Genomic DNA, 17,850 nt, shown 5'->3' with positions numbered 1-17,850 from the left:
GGGATCTTCCCGACCCAGGGATCAAAGCCAAATCTCCTGCATTGCAGGCAGATTCTTTACCGTCTGAACCACCACGGAAGCCCGTGCATCAGGGTGCTAACCTCCCCATCTGTAGCCTGCTGTCTATAAGGTAACACTGATTTCCTGAAATACACACCTGAGGTGTTAATATAAACAGCTTATAAAGAAATGGTGTGCTTGGTTCTTTTCTGGTGACGTCACTGTTGTACAAAAGTTACAGAGAACTGCACGGAGGCTTACAAATGTGTGCCTGCGGTAATTTGAAAAATGGCTTGAGCAGCTTGGTTAACAAAGAAGAGGCAACTTCTTGCTCACATTGCCAATTGCATGCAAATGTTTTTCTCAAGTATGTAGACTGTCTTTCTCAGGTTTTCATTCAGTTACTCATCATGGAAGACTCCATTAATGGAGTGGATTCCTGCCGAATGTTCTTCACTAGATTTGACTTTAAATAGGAATTTTAAAAGCAGGATCTTGAAAAGCAATATTCAGTTAATGAACAGCATTCCCTGGGAGACTCTCCTTCACTTTTCTCTGTTGCAAACTTATTGTAGAAAGTTAAAGTGTTAGGCCCTCAGTTGTGTCCAACAATGCAACCTCATAGACTGTAGCCCACCAGGCTCCTCTGCACATAGAGTTCTCCAAGCAAGAACATTGGAGTGGGTTGCCATTCCCTTCTCCAGGGGATCTTCCTGATCCAGGGATCAAACCCAGGTCGCCTGCATTGCAGGCAGATTCTTTACCCTCTGAGCTACCAGGGTGCTCCTTAATCAGGCATGGAGAAGTCTCATGTATCTAGTTGTTTTCTATCAAAACCCTTTCCTGCCGTGGTCTAGAATGTGGTCAGTTCCTCAGATGAGGCTGATATTCTGTTCTGTTGGGCCAGACTCTCTTGGAAGCTGGGTAGTGGTGCATTTTCATAAGGACAGTGGATTTGCCCTCACTGCGTGATTAGAAGTGATGGCTAAAAATGAACCGAGATGTCCTCAGCGGTTGTATCCTAGCTGCAGATACAGCAGCACTGCTGACTGGTGTAAAGATTGTCATTACCTGCCAGGGAATTAGGCAGGTCAGAAGTCCTATTATAGATCAGGAGCCAGGCAGAAAGATCCCCCAGGCCTGGAGCCCTGACTGATCTGCAGAGTTCATCCCTGGCCCTGCCAACTGGTTTTCTCTTCTCTGTCTTCTTGATTTGGGTTTAACAGCCTCATTAGAATGCCCTGGGTTCCTGCCCTTGCTTCCTGCTTGTGTCTACTTTTCCCTTTTCCTGCCTGCCTCGCTTTTCACTGAATTTCTGACCCTGGTCCCCAGGCCTCACTCTTTCAGTTCAGCTGGGTGTTCTCAAGCCCCGACTCCAGGCGGTGATAGCCAGGCAGCCCCACAGGGAGTCCAGAACCTCTGCGTCACTCAGACCCACCTAAGTCATGCGTGGCCTCATGTTCTTTTCAAAGAAATGTCTATTATCTTTTCCTTATTTGAAATAAAAAGGTGTTCACTGTGGAAAACATTGGAAAATTTGAAACTGAGTCCCCCTAAACCAAGTTCCTCTGGCAGGTTGATGGTTCACCTCTCTGTATAAAACTTTCTTTCTTTTCCTATACCTGTTCCCCCTCAAGATTAAGGAGTCTCAGAGAAAGGGGAGGGGACATTAAAACTGAGCAGAGATTAAAGCCCTGAGGGGCCTTCCCAGATATAAAAGCCCCTCCATGTTCCCTGTTTCTTGTTGGAAAAAAAAGGGTGGGGGTGGTTAATTTCCTAGGCCTTCCCCCAGTTTCAAAGAGCAGGCTCAAGTAGTAAGTGCTTAGGGTAATAGTCCCAGGACTCTTCCTCCTGAAGGAATATAGATCATCTCTGAGTCGTTCTGTAGAAGCCAAGACCCTCACCCAGATGGAGGATCTGACCACATGCTGAGCCCGTGCCCTGTGCATAGACCTCAGACCGATTGGAACTAGAAGGCTGAGCTTCCCAGAACATCACCCTGTTACCTCACCACCAACCAGTCAGCGGTGACCCTGCATCCTAGGTTCCTCTCCCCTAATATTGTCTTTACAGCTCTTGCCTGAAAGCCACTGACAAGTCTGGGTCTTTTGAGCACAAGCCACCAGTTTCCCTTGCTAGGCCCGGCAACAGACTTCTCTCTGCTCCAGGAGTTGACATTTCAGTACCAGATGACAAAGTCTGTTTGTAACTATTTTGGTGTTTTGGACTTAAAAAATATATGTGGCATGTTTTCTTCGTAGCTTTATTTGGAATATTTAAAGCCTATGCAATAAAAGGAGCCACCTCACAGAGTGAGAACCTTGCTAACAAGAGACTGATAGTATTTTTTATTTTTTTTTCTGGTCTGGAGGCCTTCTAACCATGGAGAAGAACACTTTTTACCTGTTATTTATTGCCCAATGTATTAAGCAACTGTTAAATGCTTAAATATTACCTATACAGTTGAATTCCTTTAAATAAATAAATTTAGTAGACTGCTTTTTTGAATATCTCAAATACCTTAAAACACAAGTAAAATGCCCAGATCCATTATTACAGTCTTACTACACTCAAATTTATTCTAAAAGATCCACACTGCAAGTTTCACTTGTAGTTATGTTATTTAGCCACTAATTCTGATGCATTCTAAGGCTATAGCAATGGCACCCCACTCCAGTAATCTTGCCTGGAAAATCCCATGGACAGAGGAGCCTGGTGGGCTGCAGTCCATGGGGTCACAAAGAGTCAGACACGACTGAGCGACTTCACATTCACTTTTCACTTTCATGCATTGGAGAAGGAAATGGCGACCCACTCCAGTGTTCTTGCCTGGAGAATCCCAGGGACGGGGGAGCCTGGTGGGCTGCTGTCTATGGGGTCGCACAGAGTCGGACACAACTGAAGCGACTTAGCAGCAGCAGCAAGGCTATAAAACTTTGAAACCTACCCAGAGTTCACGGAGTCGCTAGAAACAGAGCGCCTCTCCAGTGGACCAGGTTACAGATTGCTGGCAGAACACGGTATCGGTCTGGGTTCTTCTCCTAACGTGAGTCCAACCTTAGCCACCAGGAATCAGGCTGAACTTGATTTGCACAATCACCCAGACCTTGGAGTGTTTGGCTTTCAGGCAGGTTTTCATTTCCCACCCAGTCCCCACCCTCTGCCACTCAGAAGTGGTTTGCTTCCGTGTCTCGCTGGGCCAGTGCTCCACAACCCATTGTCCTGTCTTCATGATGTATTGGCCTGCTCTGTTAACATTATTAAAGGTTAATGTATGCTCTTTGGATATTTTCTTGAAATCAGTTGGGCATCCTAGAGGTTTCTCCCCCAGGAGATGAGGGATGGACTCTGCCTGATGCTCTTTGGGACCCTTTGGCTGATAGCATCTCGGATCCTGCTTCTGGACCCTCTCTCTGCTTGGCTATTGAGTGCAGCCATCAGCACTGTACCCTCTTTTCACCTGGCTGTTTTTGTCACCTCCTGTGCCCCTCGGTCTGTCCTTATCTTGGGATATTCCCTTGGTTTTCTCCACTGTTGTCTTACTCAGAGTTCCTGGTCTTTACTTTTTCCTGTTGTTTAAAGGATACAAAAACAAGCACATATTTATACACTATAAACAGACATAAGAAAAAACAAAGCACCTGTATTTTAGCAACACTTCCTAGCATGTTAAAATCCATATAAATATAAATATTTTGCATGTCTTATTTTATCTCTGCATTACAAATTCGTTTTGGTACACTTTATACCGGGCTTCCCTGCTGGCTCAGGCAGTAAAGAATCTGCCTGCAATGCAGGAGGCCTGGGTTTGATCCCTGGGGCAGAAAGATCCCCTGGAGAAGGAAATGGCTACCAACTCCAGTATTCTTGCCTAGGAAATCCCATGGACTGAGAAGACTTGAAGGCTACAGTCCTTTGAAAATCGTTTTGAACTCCAGGCCTTTCTCTGATCTAAACAAGATTTGTTGTTGTTGCTAAGTTGCTCAGTCATGTCTGACTCTTTGCAACCCCATGGACTGCAGCATGCCAGGCTTTCCTGTCCTTCACTATCTCCCCTAGTTTGCTCAAACATGAGAGTCTTCTCCAGCACCACAGTTCCAAAGCATCAGTTCTTCAGTGCTCTGCCTTCTTTATGGTCCAAATCTTACATCGCTACGTGACTACTGGAAAAACCATAGCTTTCACTATATGAACCTTTGTTGGCAAAGTGATGTCTCTGCTTTTTAGTATGCTGTCTAGGTTCATCATAGCTTTTCTTCCAAGGAACAAGCATCTTTTAACTAACCAAGATTAGTGTCTTCTTTTTTGATGGACCAGATTGCTTCAGTTTGGTCATGGGAGCTCTTTCTGGCCAACTCCTTTGTCCTTGTAGCACTGTCCCTGACATTTCTTTGAGATATCCTTGCTTTGTGGCCACAAGCAGATTTTCCAATCTTTCCCTGATTGTGTGTTCAGTTGAGTCTGACTCTTTGCGACCCCACGGACTGTAGCCCGCCAGACTCCTCTGTCCATGGGATTCTCCAGGCAAGAATAACGAAGTGGGATGCCATGCCCTCCTGCAGGGGATCCTCCCAACCTAGGGATCAAACCTGGGTCTCCTGCGTCTCCTGCAGGTGGGTTCTTTACCCCTGCACCACCCAAGAACCCCCTTTAAAGTTGTCATGTGTTTGTAACAGTTTTCCTTGCTTAACACATGAGGCTTCTGGATTCAGCTTTTCTTATTAAATAACGCTTATTTGCTGGTTAAGATTCTGCTACACTGAGCACAAGGTAAGCACATGTCTGCCTCTCCTCTGTGTAAGGATGGCTGTCCCCACTGCAGAGTCTGTGGTTGCTGCCCAGCAGTCATGTCTTCAAACGCGGTGAAGACACCAAAATAGCACACATTCAGGGCTTGGATTTATGGAAATGGCTGCAACAGCCCCACTTCTGGTTGACCAGCTGCTCTAAGTACCCTGAGCAGTTTGTGATGAAGGGCTCCTCTAGTAGGTGAACTTGAACTGGTTCAAAGTCAAGCTCATTAGCAAAGCAGCTCAAGCGGTCAAGAATCTTCCTGCAATGCAGGAGATGCAGGTTCAACCCCTGGGTTGGGAAGATCCCATGGAGCAGTATACCCACTCTACTATTATTGCCTGGAAAATCCCATGGACAGAGGAGCCTGGTGCGCTACATCAATAGGGTCGCAAGGAGTTTGAGACAATTGAGCTCACAAGCACACACACACACACACAGTAGTGATAATGAAAACAGACCAACACCTACTGAGCCTTCCATTACGTGCCTGGTGCTGTTCCAGGTATCCTGTTACAGGTATAATCTCATTTAATCCTCATGACGTACGTTTTCTGTAGTTATTAGTCTCATTTTAAACTATGGCTGGCCAAGATCATACAGCTAGTAAGGGGCAGAGTTGGGATTCAGACCCAGGTGGGATGGCACCAGAACCTACAGTTACTTAGGCAGCCAGTCATTGTCCTCAGAAGGGAGCCCAATATTTGCATCCAACTAGGAAAATGAAAAGAAGAGTGGCATTAGCCTTGAAGTTCAGCACAGGTCTCTAAGCTGTTACATTTAGGATATTTTAAAAGGAAGCTTCCCCAGATTTCAGAACAGGAAGGACCTTGAGATGTTGAGTCCAGTTTATTTCACCGATGAGGAAATTGAAAGATTGGTTTATGTGAGTCAGAGTCACATACTGAAATGTGGCCAGGCTGGGGCCAGGATCCAGGGCTTCTGACTCCAGTTCCCTCTTTTTCCTAATCAGCCATGAGGCTTTGATTTACAGACATTCATCTCCCATATTACAACATAAAATGAACTGTGCATGATGTGATTCAGAAAAGTTGAAATAAACTCAGCTTTTGCCTTTAAAGTTTGCATTTTATTACTGTAGCACCTCTTAACACATACATTCAAAGTAGTAGAAAAAACTGATTTTTTTTTTTTTTTTTTGCTTTTTTTATTGCTTCCTTTACTTGAACTGATATTATTAGTACAAAATAGGAGCACATGGGCCAATGAGGCTTTTGCTACCATAGGACAACTTCTCTATTACTGGCCTTTTCTTAGCAACACAAATGTACTACAGCTTTTGATGTGATGAAATTCTAGCTGTTTCATGCCAAGTGCTTTCTTATATGTGGAAAGTGAGAGTAGCTCTTCAGCTTCCTTTGGAATGCTCTTGTCTCTTTGTGTTGGTTGTTAGCACTGAAGGTGCTTAATAAATTCAGCTTTGAAGAGCTCCAAGAAATTGGTGATTGGACAGACTTGTTTTTTAAACACTAAGACTAGATTTCCTATATACTTCAGGTAATGCCCTCATTTGAATCGAAATGCTTTGAAGGGAATGGGCCACTGATGTTGATTCCTTTCAGTTTGGGAATCCAGAATAAGTACTTTTCCTAGTAAACATTTGCCCCTTTGACTAATCTGCTTGGACATACCTCCCACACAGAGATTTAATATATAAACTCCCACACTGTGAAAAGTTATCTTTTCAAAACTAATAGTTTAAACTTCAACCTCAAAGATAAAATAAATACTGAAAATTGAAACCAAATAAAAATATACCTTCACATTAAAAAATACTTACTTTTGGTGAAAGTATGTAAATGCAAATGAGATTTCTACCTGATCCTGACTGGCACACCAAAATCGGATTTGAGATAAATCTGACTTTTCTATTCAAAAGGTACCTGACTTCTCAGCACCATCTTGTGGTAACTTTTAGTTAAACTGGGATGTTTGCTTGTGAGATTCATGTTATACAGCATAAATAGAGAAGTAAAAAGTAAAATCAGAAAGCCTTCCAGTCTCTTTAATACCGCAGGGAAACATGAACACTTTTGTTTAGTGTAATTAATTTAGCTCATATAACCAACCCAGTTTTGTGGAAGCCTGAGTACCTTATAGGGACAGACAGTTGAGAGTAGTTAAATGAATGGCCAGATATCTCCAGAAAGGAGATACAGTGAAAACAATTGTGTCAAGCTCCTCGGTCACAGGTGTCTTAGTCTCCTTACAAAGCTGGCGTGCCATGACTAAAGTAGGAGGGGTTTCTTTAATAAACAGTGTTATCATTTGCTTTTGGCTGTGCTGGGTCTTTGTTGCTGCACAGGCCACTCCAATGTTCTTGCCTGGAGAATCCCAGGGACGGAGGAGCCTGGTGGGCTGCCGTCTCTGGGGTCGCACAGAGTCGGACACGGCTGAAGCGACTTGGCAGCAGCAGCAGCAGCAGCAGCTTTCTCTCTAGCTGCGGTGGGCTCCTCTCTGGCTGTGGCTCACAGGCTTCTCGCGGCAGTGGCTTCTCTGGCTGCAGAGCACAGATTCTAGAGCCGGGGGGCTGCAGGAGCTGCAGCGCGTGGGCTCAGCAGTTGTGCCTCCTCGGCTCCAGGGCCCAGGCTCAGCAGTTGTGGCGCAGGGGCTCAGTTCCTCTACAGCACGTGGGGTCTTAATGGCTCAGGAATCGAACCCGTGTCTCCTGCACTGCAGGCTGATTCTTTACCACCAGGGGAACCTATTTGTTTGTTTTAAGTTGTTTTAATCATCTGTAGTAAGAAAGAGTGCTATCCATTGACCGGAAAATTAAGTAACTCATGACAGAAGGCAAACAGATAGATTGGATTAACTGAGAAATGAAACAGGGTCACAGCCCAGAGACCACTGAGTTGTGCACAAAGCTGGGAGCTGCTGTGGGGCTTTGGTCTGAGTAGAGATGGGAAGAGGAGAGCCCTAAGCCAGCATAATTTGGATTAGTTAGACCTGCTGAACCTACTATTCCTTCCCCAAGGCAACAAGTGAAGATGCTGATGGCAGGGTCGCACACCAGTACCCAAGAAGACACAGGGAACCCCAGTCTAAGAAGATAAGACAGTGAGCACCCTCTGGGCATCAGCCTCCTTGTTCCTCTACCGTCTCCCTAAGGCTGGCTTCTGTCACGGGACGCTTGTGGTTTAGTCGCTAAGTCCTGTCCGACTCTTGTGGCCCCATGGACTGTAGCCCACCAGGCTCCTCTGACCATGGGATTCTCCAGGCAAGAATACTGGAGTGGGTTGTCACTTCTTCCTGCAAGGGATCTTCCCGACCCAGGAATCGAACTCAGGTCTCCTGCATTGTAGGCAGTTTCTTTACCAACAGAGCTACCAGGGAAGCCTGAGGCATGGGGACCTGCAGCCAAGAGTGACAAACAGTTGCAAGTCTCAAACCTCAAGATGAGCCCCAAATCAGGAAATGCCAGACATTTGAAGGAAACTACAGCTCTGAAACTACAGCTTCCCTGATAGCTCCCACGGTAAAGCGCCTGCCTGCAGTGCGGGAGACCCGGATTCGATTCCTGGGTCGGGAAAGTTCCCTGGAGAAGGCAATGGCAATCCACTCCAGCACTCTTGCCTGGAAAATCCCATGGACGGAGGAGCCTGATAGGCTGCAGTCCAGGGGGTCGCAAAGAGTCGGACACGACTGAGCCACTTCACTTCACTTCACAGCTCTGAAAGAGGAATTACATTCAGAAAACAGAACCAACACCCAAGGAACAAATGAAAATAGTGAAATATGTGCACTTGTGAGTAATTCATTTTGTCTACTTAGTAAATATGCTTATGAATGGCAAAACCAAAGACAAAACTGAGAAAGAAGAAAACTGGATACAGATTAAATTAGAAAGTAACCTGACAAAATTTATTTACCTGAACTTTGATTGCATAATCTGAAAATTTTTAAATGCATCTAAAATTCCAGATTGTCTCAACATTACCTAGGCGGGCAGATAGAAGTGGAAATAGATTAAGGATAACTGATATTCATTAGCTTAGCCTTTGATGCAAGAATATAAATTTCAAGTATGTTAAAACTAACAGAATATTATCGTAATATACATAAATATACACATTAAATATGAAATTATATTATGTATAAAATTTGTTAGAAGATATTTTATGGGAGGCTCCTAGTTAAATTTTACTATCATGTTTTCAAAGTTTTTCCCATTGAATTACTTTTATACCTTTTTTTTTGGTCAACTTGTTCAGGTGTATTTTTTAATTTAGTTGTAAAAGGGGATAAAACTGCAAATCAGGAACCATGAAAGAATTCATACAGTGGTATTTTTTTGATCATTTATGGATCTATTTTTATTTTTTCAAGTATGGCTTGATTTTACTTTCCTAGAATTCTTTTCTAACTACACCCCTGGCTGTTTAATTCTATTGAATTTTATTGTTTCTGTTACAGTCAGAACTGTGTGACTAGGTTGACATTTTATTTGGTCCAAGTGACATGAGGTCCCTTTTACCTGGAATATTTTTTCTTGTGTAATAAATTGAGAGTTGGTTCATAAAATATTGATGGTTTTGGAAATGTCAGCATCCTAGTTTTGATTATAATGACTTGTTATATCCCTGATAATCTCTAAAGACCTAGAATTTAAACTAAGAAATGTAGCCTGTCTTTCTAGCTTTGAATTATGAATACATAATGTCTGTTTTCGGAGAAGGCAATGGCACCCCACTCCAGTACTCTTGCCTGGAAAATCCCATGGATGGAGGAGTCTGGTAGGCTGCAGTCCATGGGGTCGCTAACAGTCGGACATGACTGAGCGACTTCATTTTGACTTTTCACTTTCATGCATTGGAGAAGGAAATGGAAACCCACTCCAGTGTTCTTGCCTGGAGAATCCCAGGGATGGGGGAGCCTGGTGGGCTGCCGTCTATGGGGTCGCACAGAGTCGGACACGACTGAAGCGAGTTAGCAGCAGCAGCAACATTTACTGCTTAACTCTGAATGATGATTTTCTATGTATTCTTTTGAAACCATGGATCAGTAATTTTTAACTTTGACCACATATTGCTTTTCTAAGTGATTATTTCTTACAAAGATCGAAAAATTTAATTTCAATGCATACTGCTTATACTGATTAATCATGCATTTTAAGAGTTTTCATTCCATTAAGAAGGCTTGCTCTTGAACTCTTTTAATGAAATTTTGTGTTTATAAACTACTCAGATCTGTCTCATATCAACATTTGAAATGAGTCTTGAAATACTTCAAACCATCAAAATCATTCTCAGTTCATTTTCCCGGATATGGTATTTGTAATTCTAATGTCTAATTAAAATTTCCTAAGTTATAAGTCAATCAGAACTGATATTAAGTGAATACAGAATTTTTAGTTGGGTTGTAGAGTTGATCTTGGGGGCTAGGAAGGTTAAAATACATGTAGTTCAGAAACTATAGCTCAATGCTTTTGAGGTGAGAAGTCACATAACTAAATATTTTCATCTTCTTTGGTAGAATTTAGATGTCAGACTCTAGCTTCTTTTGTCAGATTACAGGCAGGTTAGTTGTGACCAGCATTGCTTCCTATTGAACTTTTTAAAAATATGTACACTTTTCTCTGCATTTTCCACTTTTAAAAATATATCCACATCATAGTAATATATCCACATCGTGGTTTGTCTTTAATGTCTTTCCATCTGCCAGTAGTCTTGCTGCTCTATTTATTGGTTCAGAATGTATAAAACAAATAGTTCTTCAAGGGGGTATATAGTACTTGGAGGCATATATAGGTATGGAAAGGAACATATAATTTCAGCTATACTTTAAGCAAAATAAAATCATGTAAATCCAAAGAAATGTTTACTGCGTTTGTTACTTGCTGGTTTGTGCTGTGTCCCTTAGCCTCCCTGTAAATGGATGATTAGGTTAGTCTGCCTGTGAGAGTGCTGTGTAGCTCAGAAGACCAGGTTTCCAGGCAGTGACTGGGACTCTAGTCCTGGTCCCAGTAGGGACTATGTCACCTTGCACGGATTAGTTAAGATGATCGCTTAGGTGTGTCTCAAATAAAAAGACCCTTAAGATGTATGTAGTTTCTAGCTCTAAGATTTATGATGATGAAGTTTCTGATAGTTTTATGGTTTCTCTTTCAGTTTGTATCTGTTCAAACTGGGAATTGCACCCCAGATCCAGGATTTGTTGGGCAAAGTAGACTTCACAGGTACTATTCTTTATCTTGATAATCTTTTAGAGTGTGGTTATGAAGAAAATGTAGCGATATTTTCCTTTCATTTTGATATTGATTCCCTTTTTTCCTTTGTATTGATCAGAGGAGAAAACTTGCTTACTGTCTTTAGACTGCCAAGTTTCTGTTCCCTCTCCTTTGTGAAGTGAGAAACGGAGGCTGGCTTCTTTCTAACGTTCTTCTTTAGAATTGACCCCATGTTCTTGATGAACACGTTTCTTAACACAAATGCATTCGTTCCCATCTCTGTGGCTTTCACTGATTTTTTTGGTGGTGGTTCTTTTTCAGAGGAAGAAATCAGTAATATGAGAAAGGAGCTTGAGAAATATGGAATACAAATGCCATCTTTCAGCAAAATAGGTGGTATTCTGGCTAATGAACTGTCTGTGGATGAAGCTGCATGTGAGTATACTTAAGATTCAAACTTGCCAATGGCATGAGACTTACCTATTCTTGATTTTGGTTATAAGAAATAGAATATTTAGAAGATATTATAAGCACCCTAAATTTTTTTATAATATGTATTATAGGTAATTGATTTGAGCACATCACAATATAACCAAATAATTGACCTTGGACTCTCGACATCTGCTTGTACAATGCAATTTAAGAAGTTCCAGAAGTATCTTTACTCTCCCAAATGTTTCTCTGCTTTCTTTGTCCTTAGTCTTCAGAGGCAGGGTACTCACTGCTGGGAATCTTTCCATGCTGCAAGTTAAATTGCAGTCGTCTCTTGAAGACAACATGATGCTTTCTGTGTCTGTCACCCTGCAAACTCCCTGTGGTTGCCATAGCGTTTGATTCACATTCAGTGCAAGTTGAATAAATGAATAGGAATCCGGTAACAGATGCTGAGGACCTGAGATAAATGCGCAGGTGGGGAGGTTGTCGCAGGGATGTGCTGTGATGTGTCTGAGGTTCTATTGTTTGAATTCTTGACTGGACCCCACGGAAGAAAGTGAAGCTGCTTAAGCTATGCACAGTCAGTACACCTGTCCATGTTGTCTTTCGCTGATAAAGTTCTTTTTTTCTTTTTACTTTGCAGTGCATGCTGCAGTTATAGCCATTAATGAAGCTATTGAAAAAGGAATCGCTGAGCAAACCATTGTAACACTAAGAAACCCAAATGCATTTCTGACTTTAGTGGATGACGATCTCGCACAGGAATATCAGAAGGAACTCTGGGACGCCAAGAAAAGAAAAGAAGAAAATGCAAGGCTGAAGGTATTCAGTTAGATCTGAGTGGTCAATACAGTAATAGGCATGGTTCTGCATTGCTAGTTTGAAAAAGCTTTAGTGTTATGAGGGATGTTTTTAAATCCACTGGCTGCGGTCTCTCTAGCCACAGGCTATTGCTTTTGGGTGAAATATAAAGGTGAAAGAAGACCATGCCCTCTGTAAGGAAATTAGGCTTTTTTTGTTTGTTTGTTTTTTAACCTTTTTATTTTTTTATTTTTATTTTTATTTTTACTTTATATTACTTTACAATACTGTATAGGTTTTGCCATACATTGACATGAATCCACCATGGGTGTATATGCGTTCCCAAACATGAACCCTCCTCCCACTTCCCTCCCCATAACATCTCTCTGGGTCATCACCATGTACCAGCCCCAAGCATGCTGTATCCTGCGTTGGACATAGACTGGCGATTCTATTCTTATATGATAGTATACATGTTACAATGTCATTCTCCCAAATCATCCCACCCTCTCCCTCTCCCTCAGAGTCCAAAAGTCCGTTATACACATCTGTGTCTTTTTTGCTGTCTTGCATACAAGGTCATCATTGCCATCTTTCTAAATTCCATATATATGTGTTAGTATACTGTATTGGTGTTTTTCTTTCTGGCTTACTTCACTCTGTATAATCAGCTCCAGTTTCATCCATCTCATCAGAACTGGTTCAAATGTATTCTTTTTAATGGCTGAGTAATACTCCATTGTGTATATGTACCACAGCTTTCTTATCCATTCACCTGCTGATGGACATCTAGGTTGTTTCCATGTTCTGGCTATTACAAACAGTGCTGCGATGAACATTGGGGTACATGTGTCTCTTTCAATTCTGGTTTCCTCAGTGTGTATGCCCAGCAGTGGGATTGCTGGGTCATAAGGTAGTTCTATTTGCAATTTTTTAAGGAATCTCCACACTGTTCTCCAAAGTGGCTGTACTAGCTTGCATTCCCACCAACAGTGTAGGAGGGTTCCCTTTTCTCCACACCCTCTCCAGCATTTATTGCTTGCAGATTTTTGGATCGCAGCCATTCTGACTGGTGTGAAGTGGTACCTCATTGTGGTTTTGATTTGCATTTCTCTAATAATGAGTGATGTTGAGCATCTTTTCATGTGTTTGTTAGCCATCCATATGTCTTCTTTGGAGAATTGTCTATTTAGTTCTTTGGCCCATTTTTTGATTGGGTCGTTTATTTTTCTGGAATTGAGCTGCAGAAGTTGCTTGTATATTTTTGAGATTAGTTGTTTGTCAGTTACTTCATTTGCTATTATTTTCTCCCATTCAGAAGGCTGTCTTTTCACCTTGCTTATAGTTTCCTTTGTTGTGCAGAAGCTTTTAATTTTAATTAGATCCCATTTGTTTATTTTTGCTTTTATTTCCAGAATTCTGGGAGGTGGATCATAGAAGATCCTGCTGTGATTTATGTCAGAGAGTGTTTTGCCTATATTCTCCTCTAGGAGTTTTATAGTTTCTGGTCTTACATTTAGATCTTTAATCCATTTTGAGTTTATTTTTGTGTGCGGTGTTAGAAAGTGATCTAGTTTCATTCTTTTACAAGTGGTTGACCAGTTTTCCCAGCACCACTTGTTAAAGAGATTGTCTTTACTCCATTGTATATTCTTGCCTCCTTTGTCAAAGATAAGGTGACCATAGGTGTGTGGATTTATCTCTGGGCTTTCTATTTTGTTCCATTGATCTATATTTCTGTCTTTGTGCCAGTACCATACTGTCTTGATGACTGTGGCTTTGTAGTAGAGCCTCAAGTCAGGCAAGTTGATTCCTCCAGTTCCATTCTTCTTTCTCAAGATTGCTTTGGCTATTCGAGGTTTTTTGTATTTCCATACAAATCTTGAAATTATTTGTTCTAGTTCTGTGAAAAATATGGCTGGTAGCTTGACAGGGATTGCATTGAATTTGTAAATTGCTTTGGGTAGTATACTCATTTTCACTATACTGATTCTTCCAATCCATGAACATGGTATATTTCTCCATCTATTAGTGTCCTCTTTGATTTCTTTCATCAGTGTTTTATAGTTTTCTATATATAGGTCTTTAGTTTCTTTAGGTAGATATATTCCTAAGTATTTTATTCTTTTCGTTGCAATGGTGAATGGAATTGTTTCCTTAATTTCTTTTTCTACCGTCTCATTATTCGTGTATAGGAATGCAAGGGATTTCTGTGTGTTGATTTTATATCCTGCAACTTTACTATATTCATTGATTAGCTCTAGTAATTTTCTGGTGGAGTCTTTAGGGTTTTCTGTGTAAAGGATCACGTCATCTGCAAACAGTGAAAGTTTTACTTCTTCCTTTCCAATTTGGATTCCTTTTATTTCTTTTTCTGCTCTGATTGCTGTGGCCAAAACTTCCAGAACTATGTTGAATAGTAGCAGTGAAAGGGGACACCCTTGTCTTGTTCCTGACTTTAGGGGAAATGCTTTCAATTTTTCACCATTGAGGATAATGTTTGCTGTGGGTTTGTCATATATAGCTTTTATTATGTTGAGGTATGTTCCTTCTATTCCTGCTTTCTGGAGAGTTTGTATCATAAATGGATGTTGAATTTTGTCAAAGGCCTTCTCTGCATCTATTGAGATAATCATATGGTTTTTATTTTTCAATTTGTTAATGTGGTGTATTACATTGATTGATTTGTGGATATTGAAGAATCCTTGCATCCCTGGAATAAAGCCCACTTGGTCATGGTGTATGATCTTTTTAATGTGTTGTTGGATTCTGGGGTTTTCTTTTTTGATGAGTATTACAGGTAGTAAGGATGAAAGATCATGTCAACAACTTATCAAGAAGGTGCAGAAGGAGCAGTTAAAGATCTTCCCTCGTTGAATATCACCTTGTGTTAGATGATTCACCTTCAGATTTATTACTAGAGGCCAATCATTGGGTGTGGTGAGGTTAGAGAAGACGCTTTTGAATTCACTTTCCTTGTATTCTCCCCATAGTTTCCCCTCCTATTTGAAGAAGTGATTTCCGTCCTTGGAAAGTCAGCTCCTGACCCTCACTTTGTATTCCCCGCTTCCTGTCTTAGGGAAAACTTTGCACTCAGATTCCACTTCCTCACCAGCTTTCCCTCCTTAAAGTCTTGCCATGTCAGCTTCAGCTCCGTTACCAAAGCAGCCCCTTTATCTTCACTTTTTCTCAGGGGATGGCACTGGGCGCACTTGCCCCACACTGCTCCCGGCCTTATACTGCCTGCTTCTCCACCCCCGACCCACGCTTTCTGGGCCTCTCTGCTGCTGTGGATGTCCTCTGCATCTCTTCACGTCTCTGCTTGTTCCTCCCCCTAAATGTGGAGAGCCTTCAACGTCTGCCGTTGAGTCACTCTTTTCTCTGCACTTCCTCCATTGAGCTCATCTACTTGTTGAAGAACTCAAGCTGTCAGCTTGATGCCCTCATCCCACTCCATCAGGAAGATGCTCATCCCTACCCTACCCTTCTCAGAAGTGTGCCTTGTACTGACTTCCCTTTGGAATGACCCCCACACTGTTTCAGAACTCTCTGTATGCCCTCTGTATGTCCTGGGCATCGCTGCCCTGTGCTGCCTTTTCTTGCTGGGTTGATCTCCGTCCGCCCCCCTCCTCGTGCCAGGACTCCTGCCTCAGCCCTGCCCCTCCTGACCTTGTCTCAGGGCTCTTCCCCCTTGGGTTCCCTGGCTTCCTATCATTTTCCAACCAACCCCTCTCCCGAGTTCCAGGTTGCAAAATTGATCTTTAGCTACAGATCTGATGTCATTCCACCAGAAACCTCCCCTGATTCCCTGCTGCCTACTGAGTCAAGCACAAGTCCTTCTGTTGGCCTCAAAAGGTTCCAGCATACCCAACCTACCTTCCCATCTTTCTGGCTAACCCAGGACACGCACTCTGACTGTAGCCCTGACACACCAAGCTTTCTCACCGTTGTGATCAAATCCTGTTGTCTACATCCTACTCTTCTCCGCCTTGAACATTACTCTCTTCCTCCATGATGATGATGAAAGTCACTCAGTCATATCTGACCCCATGGACTATAGTCCGCCAGGCTCCTCTGTCCATGGGATTCTCCAGGCAATAATACCAGAGTGGGTAGCCATTCTCTTCTCCAGGGGATCTTCTTGACCCAGGCATCAAGCCCAGGTCTCTTGCGCTGCAGGCAGAGTCTTTACCACCTGAGCCACCAGGGAAGCCCTCTCTTCCAGGCCCTCCTCAGTTGTTGTCTCTTTAAAAAATCTTTCTTTCCACCCATGTTCTTCCCTAGAATATATTTTGTTCTGCTATATTTGTTATTTATGTGCTTGATTTTTCTGTTAGACTGAATCAAATGGCCAATATTCAGCTGGTTTTGATCTACAAAAAATGGCAGTATCAAGTGGTCCAACCTAATGTTTTCCACGTTAGACAATTAGGCCTTTACAGAGAGTCACTGGGTCTGTTGTTCATTTTTGTAACCCTTGCTGGCATAGCTAACCCTGGTGCTCTGCACAGAGCAGGCACTCTTAAATGCTTGTATCGAGTTCACATGAATATTAACAAATGGTTTTTAAGCACTCTTTAAGTTTTTGCTTTTAAATATCAAGCTTTGGAAACACTTAACCTCAAGAATCAATGAAGCCTTTGTTTTGCAGAGTAACTGTATCTCAGAAGAAGAAAGAGATGCATATGAAGAGTTGCTGACACAAGCAGAAATCCAAGGCAATATCAATAAAGTCAACAGTGAGTAATGGATCATATGAAGGAAATGGATACTTCTATAAGATGCAAATTTTTCTTATCTGAATCTCAGCAAAACACTTAACATATATCCTTATAAAAGTGCCTTATATGATGACAGATCCAGTAAAAGTGTTGCTCTTGATTCTGGTGCATCATCTGCTAGTTTTCCATGGAGCTTTTCTGGGCATCTTGTCCCCAGTGCATGCAAAAGTATCTCAAAACATCTTGAAGCTAGGTGGACTGTACCTTCCTGTTTCATCACAGGTACAGTGTATGTCAATTTTTGAACCTATCCCCTATTGGGCTAACCTTAAAGTTCTTTTAGTAAAGATTATGAGTTAACGATATTCATTTCTTGCACAGGATTATATGATGACATTTTATTGGCATTGTAAAGCTGTATTGACACCTCTGCTTTTTTTTTTTTACCTCTGAATTATTAGTCTGCAGTGTGTAAGAATTGTTCTGCTACTGCTTGTGTAGCTTTGGTGCAAGTGAGTAAGATGTGGCAGACCTATAAATCATATCGTGCAGGTTTGAATCCCATGGCCCTGAGACTCCATGGAGTCACACAGGACAATTCTCCTTGGCACCTAGTTCAGTTATGTGACTCTAAAGAACAAAAATCTGGGGTGATTAAAATAAGCATGTGCAAGTGTACATACAGTAGTCGCTTTATTAGTCTTTTTGTTTCTCTAATAAAAGTTATTTTTACTTGAGGCAGTAAGGAATTCTCTTTGACATTTATGTCCCCAAGGTCAACCTAAATAACCCACATATACCCTGAAAAGGAATACTTCAAAGACCAGTTAGTCCATTTAATAAGGCATGTAAACTTCTGCCGAGTTTAAACTTGGAGTTTAAACTAATTCCAATAGTCCTAAACCCTCAGTG

At 41.9% G+C, this 17,850-nt stretch overlaps 1 protein-coding gene across 1 annotated transcript in view; it reads left to right on the top strand.

Annotated features, from left to right (window-relative positions):
* The window catches only part of IQGAP2 (IQ motif containing GTPase activating protein 2), a 309,091-nt gene that overhangs the window by 175,830 nt on the left and 115,411 nt on the right, over positions 1-17,850 (top strand). Inside the window, exons 6-9 of the mRNA XM_005685061.3 lie at positions 10,923-10,990; positions 11,303-11,416; positions 12,060-12,238; positions 16,869-16,956. Of these exons, the coding sequence (XP_005685118.3) occupies positions 10,923-10,990; positions 11,303-11,416; positions 12,060-12,238; positions 16,869-16,956 (449 nt within the window). The remainder of the gene's footprint in view (positions 1-10,922; positions 10,991-11,302; positions 11,417-12,059; positions 12,239-16,868; positions 16,957-17,850) is intronic.

Source organism: Capra hircus, chromosome 10, assembly GCF_001704415.2.
Source record: "Capra hircus breed San Clemente chromosome 10, ASM170441v1, whole genome shotgun sequence".
NCBI lineage: Eukaryota > Metazoa > Chordata > Mammalia > Artiodactyla > Bovidae > Capra > Capra hircus.
This window is presented reverse-complemented; position numbering and strand designations above follow the sequence as displayed.